Genomic DNA, 10,633 nt, shown 5'->3' with positions numbered 1-10,633 from the left:
CCATGTGACTGTGTGTATCCAGCTGTGTATTAAGAACAGCTAACTACCCTAGGTTCGGGAGAGAATTCTCTTCAGCTCCAACTCCCCATTCCGAGTCAGCACCCCTGAACTTTTAGACTGTAACTCAGAATTGTTTTCTCCTGTTTTGTTTCCCCAAAGCCAAGGTCACACAGCAGGCCAGGGAGGTGGCTAGGAAGGCCAGTTTCAGTTTCCAGAGTGTGGTCTGCAGCCTGCAGGACCTCAGCAGCTGTTCTGGGCTACCAGCTGCTGCCCTGGCTGGGAACTCCCCATCCTCCTCTATCACCCTTCTGCCTGGCCCACCTGGCAGTTCCTCCCAGCACCACCAAAGCTTCTTCCAGGAAGCAGCAGCGAGAAGTTCTCAAAACAGGAAACCGGGTCTCGAGATGTAAATGCTGGCAATGGCACTGTGAAATTATGGGAGGGTGGGACCCAGGGTCCCATTGCCCAGCCCAGCAGGCTTGGAGAAAGAAACTTGCCAAATGGGGCCTGAGTGGTGCTGGCCCCTGGGCCTCCCACATGTGAGGCCCATGACAACTGGGGCACCTCCACCCCAACCCATGCCCTGTTGCCATCTCCCTTGTCCCTCCAGTGTCTGCCTGAAACCCCAGGCAGAAAAGTTCCAAATTTTAAGTAGAATCTTTCCCCCCAGTCCCTCAGCTGTTGAACTGCAGTAGCACAAAGTGTTCCCAACCCGGGATTCCTTGTGTATCCTGAGACTGGGAGGGGACCGGAGTCCCCATAATCTTCTAAGGCTGGGCTCTTGGGCAGCTCCACAGCTCTCAGATGTAGCTCATGTCTCAGTGCTGCTCTCCTAACACACCTGACTGTGCCTGTGATGTCCCTGACTCTGAGACCCAAGCTGATCCATCTTCCAGATTGGAACAGCAGAGGTGAACGGCCATGGCATTCACCAACTGGGGCAGGTATGAAGTCTCTCGGTGAGGGCTGGGTTACCACTACCCAACTGCAGTTCCGAGCGTGACCACTTGGGGTGCACCTCTGCAGGGAGGTGATTCACTGTCCCAGCGGGGTGCTCCATTCCTGAGCAAGGTTTTGAGGGAGAGGCGACTCATTCTCCCTTTGCCATAGGACCCACCTCTGTTCAAGGAGCCCCTCATTTTGATGTGAGTAGGGCCAGCAGAGCTACTCGAAGCTAATCTGTTGGGGCACCCTCTTCCTAATTGAACAGGGAGAGCCCAGTGAACTGCTGGGGTGTGGTGGAGGTGATCCCCAAATCTGCCAAAGCTTTTAGAAAACCTGGAGGCCTGTGCGAAGAGTCCTCACACTTCAGATGAACCAGAGTCGGTCCTGGCTTCTGATAGGGAAGCCAAGTCCAGACACGACAGGGCCCCACCCAAACCACCCTTCCCAAGATGGGCAAGTTGCCCTTACCCTGGGTGTCCCATACTTGGACGTTAGTGAGTTTGGAAAGGGGCGTCTGGAGATGGGGATAGGATCATGATATAACTCAAGCTGTGCGGACTGAGGCTTCGTGGAAAAGCGTCCAGAGTTTTCCCAGGAAATCAGGCGCAGGCCAGCGATTCAGGAATCACAATTTTATGTGACTCTGAGTAAGTCGTGTGCTCCCTCTGATGGTAGGAGGAGGAATTACATCCTAAGGCTGCTAGGTCTCCAAGCTATGTTTTGGTGAGGCAAGGGCCACTTTCAAGACTCGGTTTGTATTCAGCAATTTAGTACCGTTCTGCTGTGTGGATAGCCTTCCAGTGGAGGGCAAGTTCAGTAACTCTCTCTCAGTGTGTGAACTTCCTGGAGTGCAAAGGGAGATGTCCTGGTCCAGGAGCAGGTCCCAGTAACTCTCTCTCAGTGTGTGAACTTCCTGGAGTGCAAAGGGAGATGTCCTGGTCCAGGAGCAGGTCCCAGAATCACAATGTCCCCTGGAGCTGTGGTCCTCAGCCCTGGGCTGGCTCACTGGGCATCCTGGGTGAAGGTCGCATCACAGACCTTGAATACCTCTTCCTGTCTGCCTTGGCCCTGAATCCCGAAACCTCGAAGAGCTTGGCTCCTCCCCATCCCACCCCTGGCCAGACCTGCTCCAGCTCTGCTTAGTCCTCCCACCTCTAGAGGGAGCTCAAGCATAGCGGACCCGAGTTCTGCCTGAGGGTGTGAGGTCACATTTTGTCAGTGACCTGATACTGAGGCTAGTAACCAGACTTTACCTAGCTGGCTACTGGCCTCAACTGGCGCCTGACCTTCCACCCCAGACTTCTCTATCTCTTAGCTCTCATAGCAAAAGGCAGGCAGGGTGTCTGTCACCTTGTCTAGACAAGTCACTGCCTTTCTTGGGGCTGGGGGGAAACGTGATGTTCAGTGTCCCCTTCTTTACAATGGAATGGTCTCAAAGGATTGTCCACTCCTGAGAGAGGTGGGCGGGCTTCAGAGCCTAGAGGCAGTGCGTTAGTGCAGAAGGCTTAAGAACCGAGTGAAATGACCTGTCCACCCTGACGGTGCAGACCACCAAACACAGCCTGTTCCTTTCAAATACTGTCACCAGGGTTCTGCTCAGAAACGCCGAGATGCAGATAAGGAAGCTAGTCACCAGATGGTGCCAGCATCCTGCCAGCCCTCCAGTCTCCTTGGAGATTTCATGAGAATGGAGGGAGGGGGAGTTGGACCCCTTTGTAGGTCTCTGCTCAGATGGATGGGGCAGGAGGAAGCACTCACTCTCATTGCTCACTCCTGGCCCAGGGATGAAGCAAGCAGACCCCAAAAGGACAGGTAGGAGTGGGTCCAGCTGGAGTCCCTTGGGCCCCACCCACTCAAGGAGGGTGGCTTGGAAGATGTGCTGGGGACATGCACCGAAGCCCAGCATCAGGCCTTTCAGACTCACCCACCCTGGACAGCAGCATACTTTAGGAAAACCTATGAACATAGCCACCGGCAAGCTACCTCTTAGGTGGTCAAAAGCACCCAAGAAGCAAGTTTCCCATGGGAGCACCCAGGCTTCAACAGCATCCAGCAGGACCCAACAGACCCAGTCACCTTCAACTTGACACCTTCAGACTTCTACAGTGTGTGCAGAAGTCAAGCAGAGGTCTCTGTCCCCAGCTGTTCAGGGGTGAGTGATGAAGGGCCCATAGATGATCATACCAGGCCTACTTCCATTGGCAGGTACTTGCCAGAATGATTCATTGAAAACCAGTGAGACGGGGCTGCACATGTACCCCAACTTGGAACAGGAAGAGGGGTGTGAGAGGAGCTGGGGAGGGGAGGAAGGAAGTTAAGGGTCAAGAGGCATGAGTGGATGACCATGGGGGGTCATAGCGAGCCTGGCACATCCTTCCGCCTGTGTGCTGGCTGTGTCGGGACAGTGGAGTGCAGCGGGGAAGATGGGCATCTTTAGTGCCCATGCGCTGGTGGGCACTGGTGGCTCTGGAAAGACAAAGGCAGGGTTTGAGCTGGGAAGGAGGCCTGTGAGGCTGGCAGCTTTGACCCTGTCCCTCTTACTATTCCCAGCAACCCCTCTGCAACATCCCTACTCCACACATCCCACTTCAGACACTCAGTCCTCACTTTAACATTCAGGGGACAGCCCACCCGACCCCCTGATTTCTCTCTGCTTGCTGCCTCTCATTCACACTCATTCTCTACGCAAACCCTCACCACCTGATGGGGACATACCTGTTGTCACAGCTCATCCTCATTGACCTGCCTGGGATGGGGAAGAGTAAAGAAAGGATGAAGGGAGAGGCAGGGGAAACCGCACCCCCCCCAGATTGTGGGTCCCCGCCTCCTCATTAGGGAAAGCTTCCTGCTCTCCTCTTGCCCTACCCACTTGTTAGTTCCCGACAGCACTCACCTGTGCCTCTTATTGCCCCCACAGCGGAATCTTTTGCCTTGAAAAGAGATGGCAAAGTTTGTTGTCGTTTTCCAAGGAGGCCCTGGAAGACTCAGTTCTGCTAGGCTTGCCCCCTCCAGCATCATCACAGTGTGGGGCTTGGAGTCTGTTTATATAGAGCTGGCCCACCAAGCAATGAGTCAATCAACAACCGCTCACTGCACCAGAACTGTGATGGACTGTGAACATGTTTGGAAGTGGCAGCTGGGACCAGAGTTCATGATGCCACCAGCACAATGTAGGGCACAACAGGGCAGCTGCTCGGTACACGCTTGGAGGAGAACAGGCTAAATCCAAAGTTCAAATCCCTGCCTAGGCTCCTAACTTCCAAGAAATTCATGCCCCCTAAGACAGATCCAGAAGCCCAACTTTCAGGTAGAGTGGCAGAGCCAGAGTGTAGGGTCACTCCAGAACACAGAAGCCTGTTTGTTTCACCAAAGGTCTTCCTGATTGCGATTCTGGTATTTTTCTTTTGGTTGCAACAATAGAAAGCAACCAGCATTTACTAAGCACTTGCTTTTGTGCCGGCCTGGGCTGAAGACATACAGGACATTTGTCTTCCCCTAGAGCCCTCCATGCCTACCTCGGACCCTCTTATTATAACTCGCTTACCCCTATACCTGGCTTAGGATGCTAGCTCCAATCTTATAAGATGGATGGGATTTTCCCCATTTAACAGGGAGAAAATGGAGCTTTTCCATCCTCAGAGTTAGGATAAGTCAGTGGTAAATCCCAGGGCCTGGATTCCAGCACTGCTGGTTTCCAGCAATATGGGGAAGGGTGAACATCAGATACACCTGGGGAGGGGAGCTGCCACAAGTCTCTCCCCATGAGCCTCATTGTCCATCTCAAATGTTGACAATGGGGGTAGGGGTACCGTCCCTCAGTGTGCTGAGATTACCTAATGGCTAGGGTGGCTAGGGTGTGGCCACCCTAGAAGCTGCCCAGATGGGGTTTGGGTCGGCCCTGCCTGCTCCCTTGACCTCCTCTGCCCAAGGGTTGCCCAGTCAGACTCCCCCCTCAGTTTTCCTCCCAAGGCCACTAGGGGGCACCCTGAAGGAGGCAGGAGCCTGCTGTCCCCTGCATTCCTCCTCGGGCTGGAGTGTGGGCTGGAAGCTGGTGTCCTCCTTACTGTATGACTTAGGAAATGCACCAATCACCAGTCTCCACTTACTGAGGAGGATGAGGAGCCCCACAACGAAGGCCAGGCCCGCGAAGATCAGGCCCCCTTTGCGGACAGTCTCGTAGTCTTGAAAGAGAGGAGACATGGGCAGTGGTGTGAGCACGGCCTCTACCAGACCTCCCAAGTCTACCCACCAGCAACCCCATACTCTTGAGAGCAGATAGCAGGGACCCAGGGATGGGAATCAGCTGATGGGGTAAGCAGGGGAGGACTGGCTTACCATAGTGGAATGGATCCTCTGTCCCCTTGGCGCTGCCACCTGAGGAGAGAGTTGGGGGGCAGGATGAATAAGACATCACAACCCCAAAGCAGTGGAAACGCTGGAATTCTCAAATGATCCCTAAGTGCCCAGGTGGGCGAAGGAAAGCTGGGTAAGAGTGGCCTGAACATCCACCCTAAGGCTGCCTCACACAGACATCCTGGGATCAGAGGCAGGGCATCTGTTGTGGAGATCTGTGTGGGCTGGAGGCACACAGTCCCAGCAGGGTGTGGTCCTCCCCAGCTCCCTGCTCTGTATCACGAGGACAGGCCAAAGAGCTGGGTTCCCAGGAGGCCCCTAAGTGGCCTCTGCTGATAGAATCCCACTTCCTCAGGGAGGAGCAATATCTGTGAATGGAATGAGTGAGAAAAACAGTCTCTGTCATCAGCGAACAGGAGGAAGGAACCATGAGTCCACGGCTGGGGTAAGGACCCTGGAAATGGAGGGCAGAACAGGGACTTGAATCTGTGTCATTATCCTCAGGGCAAACTTAACAAGAGTGAGGCATATACACTCAGTGTCTGCATTATCGACCCCAATGAACAGACCTTTGGCTCAGACCCCCTGTGGGGCACTATTGTTATTTTTCTCATCCACAAGGGACTGAAGCCTAGAGAGAGTCAGTGAGCCACACAGCAAGGGGTGGAACTGGGATTTGAACCCAGGCTAAGGGTCACTGTGAGTCTAAGTGCTAGGTTTCCTCACAAGTGACAGGTAGGAAGACTTGTCCACAGGCTGCGTAGCCCTGGCCCTGCCTCCCGTGGCCCCCTTCATTCTGGTTGAGGCGAATATTCTGCTGTCTGCCCCCCTGAGCTCAGAGCTTTCACCCTGGGATAGCAGGAGGGACACTGCAATCACCTCCCCCATACCAGCCGCACTCTGCTGCCCTGCGGTAGACCCTCTTGGCCCTAGGGGGCTGAGGCCGTTGCCAAAGGACTGAACAAGTTAGCAGTTCCCAGGCAACTTTGAACTGTGTCCCTGTTGTGGTCACAGATGAGGCCTGGTGAGTCCAGCTGTTTCCAGTGGCCGGGGACGGGACGGGGGCGGGGGGCAGTCAGTGCCTCTCAGGTCTTGGGTATGGGTTGTTCAGAAAGGCCAGAATCTAAGGAGAATCCTTAGGGATCCAGGCTCTGCTCCATGTACAAAGTCTCCCCAGCTTCAGTGATAGTCAAGGTCACGGGGTGGGGGTTGCTAGTAGTCAAATCAGAGCTAGGACTCCCCTTTCAGAACCATTTGATGAGCCCCTCCCCCACCAGTGCTCTAGGCCAGAACCCTCAAGATATGAGTCAGTAGGGGTCCTATTGGGCTCCAAGCCTGAGTCTGTGGATCCCAAAACTCAGGACTTTTCTTGTGACCCTAAGCCAGTTGGGGAAGGCTGGCCAGAAGGGCTGCTCTTCCCACTCTCAACACTGGCAGTCACTGCCCACTATGTGATCTTAGTTCTCTATCCAATACTAGAAAGTCACACTGGGCAGAATGTGAGAGGCTGAGACAGGAGAATTATAGTGAATTTTAGGTTATTCTGGACTATACAGTGAGTTCCAGGCCAACCTGAGTTACAGAATAAGATTCTGTCTCAAAAACAAAGTCACACACTCACACATATACACTCACACACATACACATGCAACTCACGCACACGTGTACACACACACTCACATGCACGTGTACACACATATGCACACTCACACACTCACATATACGTGCACAGCATTCATGTGTACAAGCACATGCACTCGCACACTCACACATGTACACACACATGCACTCGCACACTCATATACACGTGCCCACTCACACACACTTCTGCTATTCTTCTTTTCTGTGGGGGTGGAGAAGTTAGGGTCTTTTCCCAAATGCTAATTTTCTTAGAGAGCCACGGGGTGGAAACCCGGAGGTAAGGGAGCAGGAGAAGGAAGGGGGGTCCCAAAGGGAAAAGGGGTTCAGCTTCCCACCAAAGGCAGTCCCAGAGGGAAAAGGGGTTCAGCTTCCCACCAAAGGCAGTCCCAGAGGGAAAAGGGGTTCAGCTGCCCACCGAAGGCAGTCCCAGAGGGAAAAGGGGTTCAGCTGCCCACCGAAGGCAGTCCCAGGCAGTCCTGCCAACCTTGCCAGGCACTACACTCACCATCACCAGTCGACAGCCCTGTCATTTTCCCAACCACCAGGGCTTCTCCACAGTCTTCCTGAAGCCTCTACTTCGGAGACAGTGTCTGCCGTGGGGTGGCCAGGACAGAGGTGGGGGACATTAAATATTAACAGTGTCAGGTAATATTTACCCTGGTCACAAGAAAAGCTGAGTATGCTCAGAGGGGCTCCCGCTGAGCCAGGCAAGAGGGAGGTGTTGGGGGGGGGGCAGAGGCAGGGAGGGGCTGGCTGCCGTCTCCAGCCCCTCCCAAAGGAAATTTCCAGGGAGCAGGGCCTGGATGGGCAGCAGCAGTATTCTTCCATCAGCTGGTGAAGCCGAAGCCGCAGCCAGGCTGAGGAAGTGGAAGGTTCAGGATGCGCTCATTGTGAATGGCACTTGGGGGTGGGGTGGGGTACTTTGTCAAGTTGGGGACCTGGAGTCCCTTAGTACTTTGTCAAGTTGGGGACCTGGAGTCCCTTAGTCCTCAGAGTTTCCTGCCAGTTCCTGTGGATAGCACCGTGACAACTAACATAAACATGGGGCTCTCATGTTTCCCTGAGGGGTTCCTAAAGAGCCTGTCCTGCCTCCCCTCTCACCAAAGCCCGACCACATGGCACTGCTCTCTCTGACAGCCAGTCCTGGCTTCTCTCATTTATTCCAATCCTGGCGCCACTCACACCTCAGTCTGAAACGCTCGGTCATCCCTGACTAATGTCTTATCCTAATGCCTGGCACTCCCTCACGTGGCTGTCCACCATGCACTTAAGGCTCTTTCAGGGCCGGGCCCAGGCTTGTTTTTATGGCTTAGGAAACATTTTCTATCTGGCTTCTCCCTTTTCCGTTAGCTCCCTACTCGCCATGAGTGTCTGAAACACAGAGAAGTTAGGGGCCTTTCCGAAGGTCACACAGCCAGTGAGAGTTGAAAAGAAGGATTGTTGCTCATTCAGATTCAGGGCACAGATGCTTTGCTTGTACTTACCAGGTTGTCCCCCACTTTATTTTAAGTGTCCCCTTGGCAACGATGGTGTGGGTTTTCTGTGAGTACTATACAGTCGTCTATGGGTTCTACACAGTAGAATGGGCCTTCAACCGGCTAATTAATGTCCACCACAGGCAAATGATATATAGATAGATACAAAGACGGTAGATGCATAAATAGTCAATAAGACATACATATATACGTACATACATATGTGCATGCATGCAGGCTACATAGGTGATAGACGATAGATTGATGGAGAGATGATAACTAGGTGGATAAAAGATAGATAGATAGATAGATAGATAGATAGATAGATAGATAGATAGATAGATAGACAGACAGACGGAGAGACAAACAGATATCTACTTCCCTGGTACAATTCAGTACTCCTGACGGGAAGGGCTCCATCTGTGAGTCCCCCTCAACCAATGCCAGGGCACTGATAGCTCTGTTCACACCCTGGCTCCACCACTTGCTGGGCATTTGATCTTTGCCAATTTGTTTACCTCCCCACACCTCTGTCTCTTCATCTACACAGTGGGCAGGGCACAGCACTCAGGGAAGTGTGTGGAGTCTGAGGCAGGCATATCAGAATATAGCCTAGGTCAGCGGGTACCACTGTTCCTGTGTTGCTTGGAAAGTGACAGACATTAGCCTTCCGTGTATGGTACCCTCGGAAAGCCAGGCACTCTCTGCTAAGTGGGTGAGAGGAGAGAGTGTGCGCCCTGGCTTTGGAGCACTCATGCAGCTCTCGCGAGCTTTCAGAGCCCTGCCACACGCATTCAGGAAAGCAGACAGCAGCCTGCCCTGTGAGGGGCTGGACCCACATGCTGGCTGTCAGCACGCACAATCCCCATCTAAATCTCTGCTATCTCCATCTGACAGATGAAGAAACTAAAGCTGAACGCTGGCTTCTCCAACCATGCCTAGAGAGGCTTAGTGCCATAGCCTCCAGAGACCAGAAAAAACAGATCAAGGAGAGGTGAGGCCCAAAAAACAGAAAGGGGAGAGCCAGAACTGGAGTGCCGGCTGGGTCCCAAGACAGCTGATGAATCTGGGGGACACTCTTCACCCAATGCAGCAGCACTCACACTCCTTATATTACCTTGGGGACTATCTTTGTAAACCACTATGAGTTCTCTCTGGAGTAAGAGATGAAAAATAGGTAGAAATATACATGACAGACAGAAGGAAAGAAGAATGGATTGATGGGGAGATGGGCGGGTGGGCAAAGCCACGGGAAAGCAGGTTGACAACTACTTTCTATTCCAGGCACTGGGAAAGTAACCCCTCCGTGGCCACATGATTCAGGAGGAACAGGACTAGCAAGCATCCTCCGTTTTACTAGGATGCAGACTTAACCTGCTAGGGAGCAGGCAGTCAGAAAGTACGGGGACTAAGATGTGACTCAGTCGTCTGAAGCCAGATGGATGGACACACAACTGGATGAGGAGGCTGCTGATTAGATTTCCCCAGCCTCTGGCTCAGAGGTGCCCTGCACATCACAGCAAGCCCAGGACTCTGGTGTCCTTATTTAGGGCAGCCTGTCTTTTCCATTTCTCTTCTCCCACAATTCTGAGGAGCCAGTAGGTACATTTGAAAGTGATTGGTGGTCCCCTGAATCCAAGTTGGTGCAGAGGGCAAGGATGGGGACAAGCTTGGAAGACTCACCCAGGTACCACCTGTCCATGGCAGGAGCTGCTGGAAGTGTCTGAGGTACACAGGAGCCAGGGAGTGCCTGTCCTTGCCTGGGGGCCTGGGTGGGAAGAGTGACACTCTCTTTGTGCCAGATGACTGAGCTGGGACAGGAAGAATGAGGCAGAGGAGGGGCTGATGGGGGAACTGTTACCCTGCACCTGCCTGCCTGGGCTGGTTGGAGCAAGGGACCCACGTGAGGGTAGGGGAAGAATCTCCGGACTTCGCTGGTCTGAGTGTCCCAAAAGAAGGGGCCACTCAGAGCAACAAAGTAATCTGCAGCTTCCTCCCTCCCTTCCCCCACAGTGAACTTGCTGCTGCAGGGTTCCTCGAAGGGCACTAGCCAGGACACAAGCTGACAGGACCAGCGTGTCATCTCTCCCCTCCCCTCCCCTCCCCTCTTGGGTTTCAGGTCCACAGCTGAAGGAGACACTCAGGGGCAGGTGTGGGTCCCTAAGTCTTCACTCAGGAGATTTTATCCCCCAGCCAGTGGGCTCCACCCTAATGTCTCT

At 53.6% G+C, this 10,633-nt stretch overlaps 1 protein-coding gene across 3 annotated transcripts; it reads right to left on the bottom strand.

The window, feature by feature from the left end:
* Positions 1-3,193: 3,193 nt before the first annotated feature.
* On the bottom strand, positions 3,194-10,147 carry Fxyd2 (FXYD domain containing ion transport regulator 2). 3 transcript variants are annotated; one of them, XM_057767047.1, is made up of 6 exons: positions 10,098-10,147; positions 5,281-5,319; positions 5,052-5,126; positions 3,839-3,875; positions 3,661-3,691; positions 3,194-3,411 (listed from the first exon to the last, which is right to left on the bottom strand). In XM_057767047.1, the coding sequence occupies exons 1-5, from the start codon at positions 10,114-10,116 to the stop codon at positions 3,667-3,669; spliced, it is 195 nt and encodes a 64-aa protein (XP_057623030.1). In that variant the 5' UTR covers positions 10,117-10,147; the 3' UTR covers positions 3,194-3,411; positions 3,661-3,666. The 3 variants fall into 3 exon arrangements, with proteins under 3 accessions (XP_057623030.1, XP_057623029.1, XP_057623028.1); XM_057767046.1 differs by lacking the exon at positions 10,098-10,147 and adding an exon at positions 7,445-7,497; XM_057767045.1 differs by lacking the exon at positions 10,098-10,147 and having other exon boundaries at positions 5,281-5,510.
* Positions 10,148-10,633: the final 486 nt, after the last annotated feature.

This window comes from Chionomys nivalis, chromosome 4 (assembly GCF_950005125.1).
Source record: "Chionomys nivalis chromosome 4, mChiNiv1.1, whole genome shotgun sequence".
NCBI classification, from domain to species: domain Eukaryota; kingdom Metazoa; phylum Chordata; class Mammalia; order Rodentia; family Cricetidae; genus Chionomys; species Chionomys nivalis.
This window is presented reverse-complemented; position numbering and strand designations above follow the sequence as displayed.